Source organism: Squalius cephalus (genome assembly GCF_949319135.1).
Source record: "Squalius cephalus genome assembly, chromosome: 2".
In the NCBI taxonomy this organism is placed as follows: Eukaryota; Metazoa; Chordata; class Actinopteri; order Cypriniformes; family Leuciscidae; genus Squalius; species Squalius cephalus.
Genome location: NC_137123.1, coordinates 18,701,615 through 18,718,073, shown reverse-complemented (window position 1 = coordinate 18,718,073; position 16,459 = coordinate 18,701,615). Strand labels below are relative to the sequence as shown.

At 37.8% G+C, this 16,459-nt stretch overlaps 2 protein-coding genes across 33 annotated transcripts in view; one reads left to right on the top strand and one right to left on the bottom strand.

The window, feature by feature from the left end:
- Window positions 1-2,691, top strand: part of nfixa (nuclear factor I/Xa) — a 94,126-nt gene extending 91,435 nt beyond the window's left edge. For all 30 annotated transcript variants that reach the window (XM_079857846.1, XM_079857874.1, XM_079857864.1 and 27 more), the window contains one exon: window positions 2,061-2,691. In XM_079857846.1, the coding sequence (XP_079713972.1) occupies window positions 2,061-2,075 (15 nt within the window). In that variant the 3' untranslated portion in view covers window positions 2,076-2,691. The remainder of the gene's footprint in view (window positions 1-2,060) is intronic.
- A 4,894-nt stretch (window positions 2,692-7,585) lies between these two features.
- Window positions 7,586-16,261, bottom strand: rad23aa (RAD23 homolog A, nucleotide excision repair protein a). 3 transcript variants are annotated; one of them, XR_013819762.1, is made up of 10 exons: window positions 16,001-16,261; window positions 15,438-15,599; window positions 15,157-15,338; window positions 13,774-13,820; window positions 13,473-13,600; window positions 13,299-13,374; window positions 11,209-11,339; window positions 10,951-11,124; window positions 8,692-10,077; window positions 7,586-8,532 (listed from the first exon to the last, which is right to left on the bottom strand). XR_013819762.1 is itself a non-coding variant. In XM_079858110.1 (9 exons), exons 1-9 carry the CDS (start codon window positions 16,064-16,066, stop codon window positions 9,964-9,966), a joined length of 1,080 nt encoding a protein of 359 aa, XP_079714236.1. In that variant the 5' UTR covers window positions 16,067-16,261; the 3' UTR covers window positions 7,586-9,963. The 3 variants fall into 3 exon arrangements, 1 of the variants encoding a protein (XP_079714236.1); XR_013819763.1 differs by having other exon boundaries at window positions 7,586-8,857; window positions 8,894-10,077; XM_079858110.1 differs by having other exon boundaries at window positions 7,586-10,077.
- Window positions 16,262-16,459: the final 198 nt, after the last annotated feature.

Sequence of the window (16,459 nt, the reverse complement as noted above, 5' to 3'; positions counted from 1 at the left end):
GAAGGATCAAGGATCTGAAAATTCAGCTTTGCATCACACGAATAAATTACATTTTAAAATATATTCAAATACAAAACAGTTATTTTAAATTGTCATAATATTTAACAATATTACTGTTGTTTTTTTGTTGTTGTTTTTTTTGCATTTTTAATAAAAGAAATGCAGCCTTGGTAAGCATAAGAGACTTCTTTTAAAAACATTAAATATATATACATAAGGACAGTATATACATATATACAGTATTGTCCTTATAGCTTTGGTATTATGTAATGACAGCACAAATTAATGTGCAGCTCTATTATATATGAGATTAGTCAGTCTCCATCTCTTGGTTAAACGCCACCTGTCACAAAAATGTGAAGGCGGCCCATTGCGATTTTCTTCCTGTTCTTGTTCTGGTCGCTCATTGCAAAGAATATTCCACATATGTGCCGCCACATGGAGTTCTGCAGGGAAAAAAGTCCTTGATGAATCCTAGTAAGCCTCTGGTTATAACATTTCAACTGAGAGAAAATAAAAAGTTGAGCTCAAATTTAGCTCACAGTGTGGGCCGTACTGTCGTTCCTACTAACTTTTGTCATTTTTAACTTACTGACTGGTGAGTAATACAGTTTGTACCTATTGCAGATGGATGTGACGGACTGACAGTGATCTAGTTCACATGTGTTCAAAGTGCTTTTAACTTGCAGATCTATGCAAGAGAGAAAGTCTGACTTACTGACGAGAGAGAGAGAGAGAGAGAGAGAGAGAGAGAGAGAGAGAGAGAGAGAGAGAGAGAGAGTCACGTCCCGACTGTCTGGTTGCCCTCAGCAACCAGACATGATGTCATAGGTAGTTGAACATGAACTTCAACAGGAGGGAACTTAAGAAAAAGGATGGACACTTCTGGCGAGGAGTACAGCGAGAGAGAAACAAAAAGATAATATGGGTCCCACAGGGGTCTTCAGATTGTAGAAGTTAAACTTCTAGTAATTTAAAACATCAATAAAACATCTTGTTTTTCTCTTCAGATAGCATCTTTGTTTAACCATTAGTTTTGCCATGGGAAGCAGTGACATTGATCTCTCTGAGCTGGTCTGTAGAAGTGTGTGTGTGTTCAACAGTGTGTCCACTGTACTCTAGTGGTTATTCTGAGAACTGTTCCTCTCAAGTGTGTGGTGGACGCTGATCAAAACCTCAAACTTTAAAGAAATGGTTCTCTTAACTGTGCAAATGATGTCAGTGAAATGTTTGCATGTACTGTACTTGCCTTCATGTCTTTCCAAAACCACATGACTTTCTGCCTGAAACCTGGGAATGTCAAGGAATTTTTTAAATTGTGAATTCCAAGACTGGAAAAGTGTTTTTTATACACACTACCTTTCAAATGTTTGGGGTTGACAAGGTTATTGAATGTTTTTCGAAAGATGTCTCACCAAAGCTAGATATATTGTTACAATTGAAAAGAAGTGTTATATTTTAAAGTGTAATTTATTCCTGTGATCAAAGCTGAATTTTCACAAGGACAATAATGTCACTAGGAATCTGCAAATATCAAAATGCATTTTAACTTTGACTACATCTATTTATGATGCATAAATTATGAATACCATAATGCCTTGTTGTACATAAAGGCTTGAAGTGTTACCGAAATCTTTTATAACATCATAAATGTTGTCACTTTTTATCAGTTCAGTGCTTCCTTTCTGAATAAAAGTTGTAATTAAAAACTTTTTTAAAAACCCAAACTTTTGAATGTAAGTGTTGCGATTACATTTAAGTCATGATTTGCTGATAACGGTCTGCTGAAAATCCTCCACTGTGTCTGTTTTCCCAACACATATATGCTAAATTTGACCTTTACGTTCCACGGAAGCGAGAAAGTCCTGGGTTTTGAATGACATGAGTGTGAGTAAAATTGACATCATTTTCATTTTTGAGTGAACTATTCTTTTCAAGATGAATTGGTTAGAAATCTCAGATATTAGGCAGGAATGTGAGACTAATGTTGCCTAGTTTGTTTCTGTTCAACATAGTGTTGTACTTTTATGATGACTCACCTTCATTTCCTTTTCTTACAGTCATGGTTCCTTTGACAAGACTTTTCATGAACACACAGACAAAAATCCGCAATGAAAACTGGAAATGGAGTCACGAAGCTAAGTATGGAACTTTCCCACGTGCCCCTCTGTAAAGTCTCACTCGCACACAAACAAACACACACACACACACACATACACAAATACACACACAATTCCCAAAACACTGGCAAATCTGGAAAACTTCAGCATTACCCTGCCAGTCTGGAGAGCTCAGAGAACCATCCGAACCATCCAAAGGAATGACGCAACAGCTCAACGTCTTTGTCGTGTTCCTGAGGCATCCAGCACATAGACCAATCCTTTTTTTAATTTGTTCATTCATCCACCAGTCATACGCCATGGTGAGGAAAATCCATCTCTTCCCAGTCAGAACTCTATTCGGAAGTTGAACTCATCGAAAAGGGACATTTGAAATGGAACCTGGATGATGTCAATCACGGACGCGTGTGATTGGATGGAGAGACTCGGCGGGAGCCTTCTGATTGGCTCTGGATTTGCTGATCTTGGTGACGCCCTCCAGCGCAGTGTGAACTCGACATCCTCTCGCTGTTTACACGTTGACAAGCAATAGACTGTGAGCGAAACAACAGATAACACTAACCGTGTGCAATTCACCTAAACATATGCACTATATGATTAATGATAAGGGATGACAGATGCTTTGGCCTTAGATTTGCGATGTGGAGTCAGGCTACATGTGTCTAAGGTAAAACACACACACACACACACACACAGCACAGCAATAGAACACACAAACACACACATCACAGCATCACATAGACCGCTGATGACAGGAATGGGAAGGGTCAAGCACGAGTGACCTTAATGTCAAGCTTCTGACTCAAAGATAATTTTTCATTTTGTAGTGTTTATGAATTAAAAGGCCAGTGATTTGAGTCATAAAATCGATCGATTGGAATGAACTAGAGGGTTTTGGTGCATCCATCGCTGACCTCTTCACCAGCATCGATCAATCTGAGTGCTTGTGCATCAATATCCTACAGTCAGCCCTGAACACGAGGGCTTCTTCTGCTTTACTTTGCGTTTGGTTTTGCAGTACATTTTTGGGTGGATGTCATAAAACCTTTCCAGGTCATATTTGACCCCAAAACCAAAAGAAAAGAAAAAAAATAATGAATAAATAAAAAAGAAATACGATGATTTAATTTAATTGTGAAATAATTTTCATAATAATTAAGCCCTTTTCCCCAAAATAATTCTCATCACCATAATGCAACAATCATTAGCGTATTGTAATGCAAAACATTTTCTTTTTATTTATTAAATAATGATTACAATTTGATTACCTATGGCAGAAAATATGCTTAATTGTTGTCACAGTGCAAACAAATCTCAAAGACCCCTAAATAGGCTTAATTTTCTTCTTTTGATTCAGTCGTGAAATGTGACTTGGACATGTTTTTGTGACATTCGCTCTTTCACTTGTGTTTGTTTTCTGGTTTTGCGCGATTTTAGTTTGCATAGCGTAGCCGCTCCTGCTCCGGCAGATCGGACTGCATGTTGAATTGTGCTTTCCAAAGTGTTTTTTGTTTTAGTTTTAGAATAACAGTTTAAGAACAAACGGACAATCTCTAGTTTCCATTAACCAGATGTTTGGGGTCGCTATGATTTCGACAGTGCTCTGCCCTTCCTACCAATCACATTCTCCATCACTCTACAGTTCGTTCACAACTCAACTTTTTTTGTTTCAGTTCACCGGTTCAGCCTGACTCACAAGACAATCTACGTATGGCTGCCATTTCATTTAGCCTATCAGCTCAGTGGTACATACACGCACACATACGCAAACATTGCACTATGACACATACCCACGTCATTAAAGGACAAAGGGAAACCTTTAAACTCAGACCCCTCGATCAAACATGATTTAACAGTATGCAAATGTACTTCATATTTAGATTTTAGATGAAAATGTCATTTTCAATACAAACGCTCGAAAGCACTGACCTCACTAAATAACTGGACTGCCTGGCTGTCAATCACATGTCAGGGACTCTGATTGGCTGAGAGCTGACGATTTCATCATCCACTTGAAACACATCAAAGTGCCTCGGTGTCCCCTTTACATGCAATTCAGGGTCTTCACTTCATGTATAAGCAACAGAAAATATGTACAATATGTATCATGGGCTTAGCAAACAACATATGAGCAACTGCAAACATCATATTTATAGATATATGTTATCCAGAACATATCATACTGTGTGTGTATATATATAAATATATATATATGGACATATGTATAGTTCTTCCGCTGTGAAATTAGCTCTACGGCAGTCTAGTTATTTTCTGATCTTTAACCCGAGTCAGTGAGGTCATCGTTAAAATGTCCAGACGTACTAAAACCCACAAACATCAGATCATCTCTTCAGAAGCGCAGGTGTCGAATCAGGCAACAACAAAAAAAACACACACAAACACACCTTCAGAACAGAAACAAATTTGTCAATTTTCTGTTGAAAAGTGTTATTATTGAGAGAAAAAAAAAGTTATATGTGGACTGAGCCGTGTGCAATGTGTTGGGTAGATATCTGTGTTTGTCTTCAGATTTTTAAGAAAGCGAAGCAAGTGAAAAAAGACAAAAAAAAAAAAAAGTTGAAGTCTGCAAGCTCCTGGACTCTAAACACGAGGGCCACAAAAAGAATCCCAGTCTTTGTAAGCGTTGGGGAATTCAATTTTTACTTTTCATTTATCTTTTTTTAATGTTTTATTTGTAAGCTTTTGTTTTTAAACTATTTCAGGGGTGGGGCTGAAGGAACAATTTTACAAAAGCAAATGTATTACAGCAAACAAAAAGAAAAGAAAATACTGGTGCTTCTGTTACTCATAAGTGATTAATACCACACCAGAACGACTGTTTCTGATGAGACGAGTTTTACGAACCTCTGTTTCTCTCTTCTTCTCTTTTGTATTCACTAAGGGGGGTTCAGATTATATATATATATATATATATATATATATATATATATATATATATATATATATATATATATATATTATATCGGTTCTGACAAAAGGCATTTTACTACAACCTTTAAGAAAGCAGCGCCCCTTCTTACTCCTTCAAATGTCCAGATATATGGTGCGTTCAAGTCATGTCGGAAAGATCGTATTTATGAGGCACAAAGAAATGGAAAACTCGCGACATGGAGCAAACTGTCGATGCAGTGTCTGTATTTGGCAGTAAATTTGTTGTTTTTATTTTCATTTGCAAAAAAAGATAGCTAAGTTGCATATACAAAACATGATAGTAGACTATTGCACAATTACAAAATAATAGTAGCCCACTGATTCAGTTCACAGCAGCTTCATAAACTGAATAAAAGCAAAAACACATTCTTTATTCGTCATTTTGTAGAAATAGTTAAAGGCCCTCTGAAGCGCCTTGGAACGCGCAGCTTTGTGTGATGCGTTGATGTAATTTCCACTGAAACAGGAAGCTACGGCGGGACAGATTGAATGGCTCCTCCCGTTTATCCCGTTTATCCCGCTTGAGATTCTAGAGAGCATTTGATTGGACAGAAGATGTGATGAGAAGCTGAAGTCCAAGGTGATGTCATAAAAATCCATGATCCATTTTAGCGGAAGTGAGAGACTAAGTTTTGAATGCTTAATCTCGTAAATGCGAATTTTGTCATTGTACTGGAACACACCAGCGTATTCATAACCTTAAGACTAACATTTTCATACTAAAAACTAAAAATTAACTTAATTTTCAGGAGGCCTTTAATGCTGCCTTCACATGCTATTGAAATCATTGAAATCAATTTTGTCTTTTCTTTGAAAAGCCTTAGCCTGTATTTGACCGGAATATGCGTTATTCAAAATGTCTTTCAATACATTTTGGCTTCAATAAGATTTCCCCAAGAATATACCTGGTGTCCTCCATGATTCATATTCTTTCCGACAACAAAGCACTTGAACGCCACAAGTTTGTAATCACGACTTCAGAAGTGGGAAGTAGGAAATTTCCGATAGCATGTGAGGGCACTAAGTATTAACACAACCTTGCTGTACATTTTTGTGAAGAAGAAGGTACAGACGCCATCATGCTCCGACCAAACTGACTTGAAAGCACCCGACATCATCATTACGGCTTCGCGACTTGTAAAAACGAACTTCCCAGGAGGACTTGAACGCACCAAAATACCAGATGAATATGCAGAAATTAGAGCATGTTTTGTTTAGAGGAACGGCCATTATTGAGTGTCAAGATTCAGAATACACTAGAGGGTTGGTTACAATCAGTTCACATTCGCTCCAAATCTAGGTGAGATCGTGTCGATGTAAACGTGAGTAGGGTTTTGTTAGTCATAGTTTAGAGCACACGTGGTTCAAGACGAGAGGCAGTAACGCGTCGGGGGGGACATCAGTGCCGCGTATCGTCCTGGAAACACTTCCTGTATGTAAATGAGCTCCCATAGTGTTCGTGCTGTAGTGTATAGGTGAGCATTTAAAGGTTGTCCCATTCAAAGTGCCTTTTGTTCACAGACACCATCTTGTAAATGATGAACGCCCGTCTTTCCTTCTTCTGAGCTTTCTCAAGCCGTATACACAGTATATAGTACTACACGAAAATGGATGTGATTTCGTTCTTTTTATTGTACAATGATGGAAAAAAAAAAAAAGAGTTAAAAAGGCAAAAAAAATAATGATTCGGGTCCCTTTCTCTCTGTACCTCTGTCTTTATCGGTCTCTCGCTCTTGGCACTGTTAGTAGATGTCTATCCTTACCTTTCCTCCCTCTCCCTTCTTTGATGAAAAATGTTGAACCTCTTTTTCTCTTGAGCAAGATGTTGTAAACTCTGTTATATCCCTGTCTGTATGCTTCACATGTTTATATCATACACATCTCTCCCTTCTTCGGTCAAACGCAGTAGAAACTGACCCGGGACCGTCCCGCTGACCCTTCCTACATCTGAGACCGGCAGTGACGGCGTGTCCTGGGAAGCGGTGCGGTCCCGGTCTTTTTTGGCTGTAGGTGGAGAGCACTGGACCAGGAGAGGCACAACAGCTCTAGCTGTCATGCTTGTTCGTCTTGTATTTATTTCAGTTTTATTCATAAAGTTGCATTCGTATAATTAAAGCACCACTAAGGTTGAGACTAGCTGCTTAAAGAACTTGACTGATGATTTGCACCTTATGGAGGGATTTAATCAGGAGACATGATGCACTAAGAATAGCATGCCATGCATTTAGAAGTGTTGATCCAGATGTGGCGGCAGCTTCGTTGTCAATGGCTTGGACTAGTGACAGACGGGTTGCATGTTCAAGTTCAAAAGCAGCTGTGAATTTTTGCAAGCAACATATTAATCATTATAGAATTTTTTTCAGCAGTGAACAATTTTTTAGCATAAAAGATGCACAAAGGCCTGGTCACACCAAGTATGATAACTGTCTATAACGTTTATCATTTGAATAATTCTAATGAAAATAGTGGAGTCCACACTACAGCGAATGTTATTGTTGGAATTACTATCAGGACAGCCAATTAATGATAACATTGACAGCCAATCAGATTCCATTTGCTTTAAAAAGCTTGAGCATTTAAAGCAGCAGCGACTACAAATCTGCAGCTCGCGCTTTAATAAACAGAGCGTTAGGGCTCGTTCACACAGAACAAAAACGCGAGACGCGGGCTGTCAAAACAATGGAAAAGAAGCACATTGGAATGGAAAAACGCGTTTTATAGTGCATGTGTGAATGCTAATACAGTTGTCGTTCTTGGTGTGAACAGGCCTTAATTCAGGGTTGCATGAGCCAGTCGAGCAACTGCCATTGAGATGCTTGTGTCCCTGCAATACTTTAAATGAGTGTCATCTAAATGAAACTAATCCATCATTAATATTTCAATGAATCATTCATTTACGTGTAATTTTTTTTTTACATGCACGCCGTGCTCAAGTGATTAGGGTTAAGTGACCTAATTGTCTCCTCAAGAGTCAGTAGCACCAAAATCAGTATTATCGATCATCCCTCCATCTCTACTGGCATGGATTATTAGTTGCATTCTTTTATTTATTCCGAACCTGCCCCGACTCACTCGTGCACATGTAGCCGAATGCATATCTATCTAACCGGACTGTGTCTCTCTGCTGCCGACGTGTTTTTGATTTGCTTGTTTTTAGGTACAGTAGTTTAGCCAGCGCCTCTGATCCAGTGCTCTCCGTCCCCCGGAGCCCTTGGCAATCTGCATGTGTTATTTACAGATTCTTTTCCATTATAAAAAACTAAAACGTTTGTAAAGAGCAGCACCTGATTGAATAAATGATGTTCTTGACTGTACAAAGATCCTGGTGTGAGTTTTGTTCTATGATGGGAAATCACCACCACCAACTCTGTTCTTTTGCAATTAGGTTTTATTGATCCCAGAAGAGTTTTACTACAGTAAATCAAACTATTAATTACTAATAAACAGGCCCACGTGAAATCTGCATCAATAGAAAGTTCAACACATTTACACACCACATTCCTTCATTAAATAATTTGATTAGCCAGCAATAAAAGCATAATACTCTGTTGCGTTTTTACCATTTTTAAAGCCATCCCACAAATATTCAGATTTCACGTAGGCCTGCTGATAGGTAAACAAAAGTATTGTCTGGCAGTTTGGCTACTACATTAAAAAGGAGCATTTCTGTGCTATGAGTGAAAATGATGGTGAATCGATGCCGAAGGCTCTTTCTGTCTGTAAGAGGTGGATGTTACAAGACTTTACTTTGAACACATCAACACTGTCAGCTTTACACTGACAAGCTTCAAGAAAATCTCTTTCTGTCATCATGCTGGTACAGGTCTCTATAGTGAGCTTTAGTGTGCCAAAAACCTCTTTGTTGCTGTATAAAGCTACAGGTTGGTCCACTCATGTTATACAAGAAAATATAACGAGATCTAACGTCTATGGAAAATGATCCTTGTTCATACTCTTGACCTTTGTTTTGCAGTTCTGACAACAGTTTCAATACGAATTTCTTTTTAAAGTCAACATTAAATTGACTTTACATTCTTGTGCAAGATTTGTACGGTATTCTGTGCAATCTTTCATCAAAATAACTTGTCAGACGAGAAGGAACAAATCCCTTATTTTTCAGACACATTCTACATTTTTTGTAATTAGATTTCCGGTTCAACTTGCAAACTCATCAGATTACAGAAGTTTGCAACAGCCATTTCATGTTGACTTTAAATAAGACAAACAAATTTAGTATTAGTTAGGACAGTCTTGTATTTCACGACATCCTCCATCAGTGTACATTCAAACGATCATCACTCAGATTATGATATTCTACACGATATGGATTCATTTACAAAACAGCATCAATTCAGGTCATTTGTGTTGCTGATAATGTTATAGAAATGCTATCGGTTGCACTACTTGTTTCATATATTTTAATGTTATTAACACATTCTTTAGAGGTGTGTGCTGGGAGAAATACAGAAATAGCTCTGGGTTTTAGAGAAATATATAAAATCCTCAATTAGACACATATTATTAGTCCTTTTTCCCCAACTAAAAACAAGCAAATGCGTATGCCTACCTCTAACCTCCTCAGAGCCCATAATACTACTATGAGAGCGCTTGCTTTCAATTGATGCTGATTTAGTCAAATATTCCCTAAGGGAACACGCGCACACACACACACACACACACGTGCAAGCACACCCCTTCAACATGCTAGAGTGCATTCAACCCAAATGCCGTCAATTCCATTGGAATTTGTTCACCGTGTGATTGCATCCGCCCCGTCCCCGACCGGTCTGCCAGTCTCCCCTCGACTTGTAAACTCAAAGAAATAATGTCCCGAGTAGATGCAGTGCTTGTGTGGTGGCGGGGGAAGGGGCACATGGGCTCTCCACGACTCTCATTCGTCCTCGAAATTCTGATTGAGCAGGAAGTTGGCGGCCAGGTTCTCGTTCTTCTCGCAGGCGAAGTAAGCCTGGACCGCCAGAGCTTCTGAAAACCCCAGAGCTTTTAACTGAAAGAGACACACGGACAGTCGAGATTATTCACTTCCCGTCTGTATGACGCAGGGATATTACAGATCGTAAAATCATAAAAACATTTGAAATAAAATGTAAACCTTAAACTCTTTTATTTCAGCTAGTTGGCAAGGAAACATTTCTCATTTTCATTTCGTTGATTTAGTTGTAAAGCTAGAACTGAAATACAAATTAATAAAAACTATACTGAATAATTTTGAAATAAGTTGCAGGCTGTTGATCACAAATACAGTAAAACAGTAACATTGTGTAATATCATTACAATTTAAAATAACTGTTTTCTATTTGAATATATTGTCAAATGTAATTTATTCCTGTGATCAAAGCTGAATTTTCAGCATCATTACTCCAGTCTTCAGTGTCACATGATCCTTCAGAAATCACTCTAATATGATGCTCAAGAAACAGTTCTGATTATTATAAATGATGCTGAAAATTCAGCTTTGCATCACCAGAATAAATTACATTTTTAATATATTCAAATAGAAAACAGCTATTTTTCACAATATTACAGTCTTCACTGTATTTCTAATCAAATAAATGCAGCCTTGGTGAGCAGAAAAGACTTCTTTCAAAAGAATGTAAAAAATCTTACCGACTATATACTGACATATTAAAAAGAAATAAATGCAGCGAAAAAAATGTAAAATATTAATAAAAACTATAATAGTATCATCTAAAACTATACTAAAATAACACTGGTGTGACGCACCACAAACTAAGCAGCAGAAATGAGTGGAAGTTAATATCTAATGTATTCAGGTTATTTCAGGGGGATTGCATTCAAACTCACCATTAGTAATCAATAAAGCGGTTCATTATTATCTGACTCCATGGCGTTCACTCACCCTCTCGATGGCTTCTTTCTCCTGTTGCGTCACTTGGATGTAACTCTCGGGCGTTGCCTCGTCACCGATCGCACCCAGATCTCCAAACTCTGCCCCCTCTCCACCCTCGCCCTCGCCCTCGCCCACCGGTGCGTTCAGCATCTGGATGAAGCGCTCCTGATGCTGGCTGATTTGCTGCGGTCAGTGACACATGATCACACCGTGAGTAAAAGGCTTCACACACACGCACACACAGGCTGAGGGGAGTGTTCTCATCACCTGCAGTAGTTCGGGGTTCTCCTGTCCCAGCTGCTGCAGGAGGGCCGGCAGTAGAGACGGGTTCTGCTGGATCACCTGCCTCATGCTCTGGAACTGAGGCTGAGCGCGCAGGAACTCCAGGGGGTTCTCGCCTGCGGAAACAACAGAGTTCACTGAAGCTAAAACCACAACACTTTCAGTTGCTTGAAATAAAACTCTCTAAAAGAAAAGAAAATATAAAAAAAAAATTTTTTTTAATTTAGCTGGTTGCCAAAGTAACATTTTATTTTCAGCTAGTTTAACTTGATGTACTAAAAATAATTAAAACTGAATTAAAAAAATAACTAGAAACTAAAATAGAATTTTAAAAAACAATGTATAAAAATGACAAAACACACACAACAAAATTACTGAAACTTTAAAATGAAAAATATAAAAATAAATTGATACTACTCAATGATACTACTGATAAATAACAGATACTGAAAATGTATGTGCAATGACTGTAATATTGCAATGATTTGAATGTGCATTTTATTTGATTAAAATCATTAAATCCCCATTAAAAGTTGTACAATTGGTTCTTTACAACCAAGAGATGTTTTAAAAACTCTACTTTTGGTTACACTTTATTTTAAGGTGATGTAGTTACATTGTACTTACTCAAATAAGTACTGAGTAATGTTAATTAACTACATGCACTTACTATAGAGTTATGGCTAGGGTTTGTTTTAGGGTTAGTTACTTGTAATTATGCATAATTTACTGGTATTACTATAGTAAGTACATGTAGTGATGTGTAACTACGTCATCTTACAATAAAGTGTTACAACTTTTAAATTCAGCAGTAAAAATGGATATAAAGTTTGTAAGTTTGCATTGATTCATTTTCAACTATAATTCAAACTTGTAACTTTGCTTGCGTCATCACTCAATAGTCATGAAAGTCTCAGCATGAATTTTCTTCTATTGATTAAAATGTAACATATTACATATCACATTGTTGCATTTATGTACAAATTATTACATGTTCTTTTTGTGCTAACTTAAAGAACCATGTGGAAATTTGCCTTGATTATTTTTGCTTAATTCTATTTCAAATAAATGCTGTTCTTTTGATCTTTCTATTGAACAAAAAAAAGTGTATCGCGGTTACCACAAAAATATGAAGTAGTTTTTTCTGCAGGTTTTATGAAGGTAAATGGAAGACTTTTGAATGGAACACAATATGCTAATATGTTCTCTAGATGTAAATGTCTAGGGAGAAACACAATGAGTTTTATTAGCAACTCCCAGCAGATATCCATTACTTTTTAATTCAGTTAACCAAAAAAAATAAAGCTTTTACTCTCCAACTGCAAAAAACATTTAAAAGCATTTAAAATACAAAGTCTTGTTTACTGTGAAGCACGTTTATGATTAAAACAAGAACACACATCTGCCAATGGGCTCAGAAAAATCAACTTAATTCAAAGGGAAGTTTTGATAACTCATTGACAGATTTTTTTTTTTTTTTTTTTAAGCACAGACTCACTTAATTTTGTTCATTTTTCCAAGACTTCGTTTTAACAATTGCATCTCAAATAAATGCATCTTCATGTAAAGATGCTGAGATATTTGAAGACAGGACAAAATTGCACGCAACATTTAATGCCATGCCTTATTTCTGCTCTGATTTAAACCCTTTCAAAGATCTTCATTTGTGTAAGGATGAATTAAGACGTTTTAAGACTTAAAAGCCTGGTTTCACAGACAGGGTTTAGATTAAGCCAGGATTAGGCCTAGGACACTTAAGCAGCTTTTATAAACGTGCCTTAAAAAAAAACATTACTGGTGTGCATCTTGAGACAAAACAATGGCACTGACATATTTTAAGATAAATCAGTGCAAGTTGCTTTCAGTTAAAAAAGCTCAAACATGCATTTTAATCTGAGACTAGAGTAATTTAAGCCTCGTCTGTGAAACCGGGGTTAAGACGCACAGAAACCCTGTATTAAGCAACTGTTTTCACCATTGATAAGAAGATAAAAATGCCCTAAACTTGTAAAAGTGTTGAAATGATGGTTCCTCTGATTGTAAAGAAAGCACATGTGTTTGAGTTAGCCGCTCACCTTCAGTGGGCTGTGTGTCTGTGGGGAGCTGGACTTGAGCAGGACGGGTCTCCTGCACCGGGACAGTAGGGATCCCCTGAAACAACACACTCAGATTCACAATCATGCACAAGAATAAAAATGAGAACATGTGCCTGGCGTTATAAATGCATTAGGAAAGAAAGCCACACTCACGTTGAGCAGATACTCCACGGCACGGTGAGGGTTGTTATAGCTGGCCTTGAGCGCCGCCACCACTTTATCTCTCTCATAGCCCATAGACATGATATTTGTGAGCATGGCGTCATACTCTTGACCTGTAACTACAAAAACACACATGCAAGAACATCTGAGAGAGAGAGAGACTGGATTTTCCCAACTGTATGTTTGTTAATGAATATTTCTTTACACATTTGCTGCAAATTAACCATCCAGAAGAGATTTTTATTAAGTAAAGCTGATGAAGGCAATGGTCTCAGCTTGATTCTCTAATTACCTAATGTTGAAGACGCATCTTCCCCATCAGCCACCTGACCTGTGCGACTGCAAAACACACAAACTTGCATTATAATTAATACTTTATATGATTGAGGGTGCTGTTCGTATAGTACAAATGCTCAGCGACAAACATTAAAGTCACCATGAAATCAAAATCGACAATTGATATTTTTTGGAAACATTTTTTAAAATTCATGTGTCCTTGTAACCTTTAATCAAAATAACTTCCCCTCCCTCTTGCAGCGTCCTCTCTTCTCTGATGACGTGTTTACTGGTGTGAGGGCGGGGCTACCTGTCACTCACATGAGATCGACCAATAGCAAACCACAACCATCCAGTCAATTCCCAATGGACAAAATCAAGCCCCGCCCTACATTTGATCTTGTTTCGAGAAGCTTTTTTACGTTACAATAGACGAGAAAAGTCTATCGCAACTTGATCCATACCAACTTTAATTTTAACTAGCATTGAGGGTAATTTTATATATTGATATATATCTAAAAGTAAAATTTATAGTTTTTAATTTTAGATCATTATACATTAGAATCAGGGAATGACATTAAGTTTTTTTGCTCACCAGCCACTGTGGTTAGTGGTTTCCCAAAATTTCTAGCCACTCAGAATTTTCACTGGCCACAATTTTGACATCGATACCAAGGGGAAAAACTGCCATATAGATATTTTAAATATTATCTCATAATTTGGCAGCAGGAATATTAGGCTGCCGTCACTTTAAGACCTGACGCACGGATCCATTATACTGTTACACATGCGTTTTCCTTCTCAACTTTTTACGTTCACTTAAAACATAACTGACTGTGTTTACGTGAATACTCGCCAAGACCGGCATTTTGACATTATTTTGTGTGTATTTTATAAGCAGCGAAAAAGAACTCATTTTATAACTGAGAGGCGGCTTTATGTGCCGCACTTTGGGTGAGATCACAAAATCTGTGGAAGTTAGTAAAATTATGCGCAATATGTGCAATCCAACGCCGAAATTCAAGCCCTGTAACAGCAACACTATTCATCCGGAGCAAATGAAACGAGCGAGTGAGAGGAGGCGGGTTTGTATCGCAGCTGGCATCGTGTATCTGTTCTGCGGAAAATGAGTATTAAAAGTGTTTCAGATATTTCAATATCAATATGAATCGGAAAAATCTATATTTTTTACAACACTAGATTGGCACTTAGTTTGATATTTCAGATGCCTTGATGGATCAAAATGTAAGATTACTTATGATTCATTAACTTGTTAGGGAAACATATTTTCACTCTCACATGAAAATAATGTAAAGCAGTCGATCCCATTCATGCAAATGGGGGATAAATACTATTGAAAAATATATCATTTCTGCAAGGAATCATAGTTTAGTCTCACTCTTCGGGACTCTGTACAGGTGAGACGGTTGCAGGCGGGTCGTCTGAACGCTCGTCACTCGGGATTGGGATGGCTGCAGGGGCCGGAGCAGGAGGAGGAGGAGGAGGAGACGAGGAAGAGGAAGAAGCTGCGACAGATTTGGGTGGTTCTGAGGGTGGGGCGGCTGATCCTGCTGCTTTCGTCTGGAAGGAGAAAAAACAAACTAATTAAATGAGTCTGATCTTTTTAACTGCATGATTCATTTCCAATTCTGATGGTCAAAAACATTTCTGACATCTGACCTTTGACACCATCACCACCACGAAGTTCTTCTCATCGATTTTGTACTCCTTGATGGGCGTGTCATCCTGCAGGATTTTCCCTGCATAGATGAGCTTCTGTCCTGCTACGGGAAAACTGTCCCGGCCCTTCTCAGCCTCGATCTTCTCTTTCAATGCCTTCACCTGAGGAAAAACGATCATTTAGAATTGTTCAAATCATACATTTACGTCAAAGGAAAGGAATACACTGTATATTAAGCAACCAAACATCCTATCATAACATTATTATAACAACATATTTATACTAGACGACGTATATATCAATCTTAAATCCTAAACTATACTGTAAAATACCAACCTGACAAATGAATTTAACTTACACTTTAAATATACAGACATATTACTTATCATCTATCTATCGCCCAGCTGACCCCCAATGAATCATAAATGAATTCACGTCTTGAATTGACCCCTTCACATCCTTCTTCGCTCGAAATACACTGCTGTCATGTATATTCATTCACTCAGAGTACTTTTACTTGCTGTTAACGTGTTTAAATGCGCGTAAATAAACGCGTGAATACCGTCTGGTCATCGTCGATGTCTATTTGAATGGTCTGCTGCTGCAAAGTCTTCAGTGTGATCTGCATGACTGCTCTGCCTCTGCCGTCTTCTTTCTTCTTGATTCGGGACCGTTGTACACTTGTATATCCCAAGGAAATGTTTGGTTTTGAAAGCGAGGGACAGTTAATGAGCGATTAGAAATGTAGCTCTCTAGCTAACAAGCTAAAAACACGCCTGTCAGGTGCGCTGCGTCATCTTCTTCGGTGACGGTTTGGAAAGCCAGGCGGCGCTGAAGAAGGAGTTCTGAAACACACTGACACCCTTCGGCATTTAGGGGAATGACAGTTTGAATTAAGTTTTGGAATAATGCAAGAACGGAAAATAAAGATATTTATATATCATGAAGATTTTCAAATGTATTTCTTAGAATAGTGTTAGATATACAAAAGCGAAATGGGCACCCAAATATTTGGTTTCAA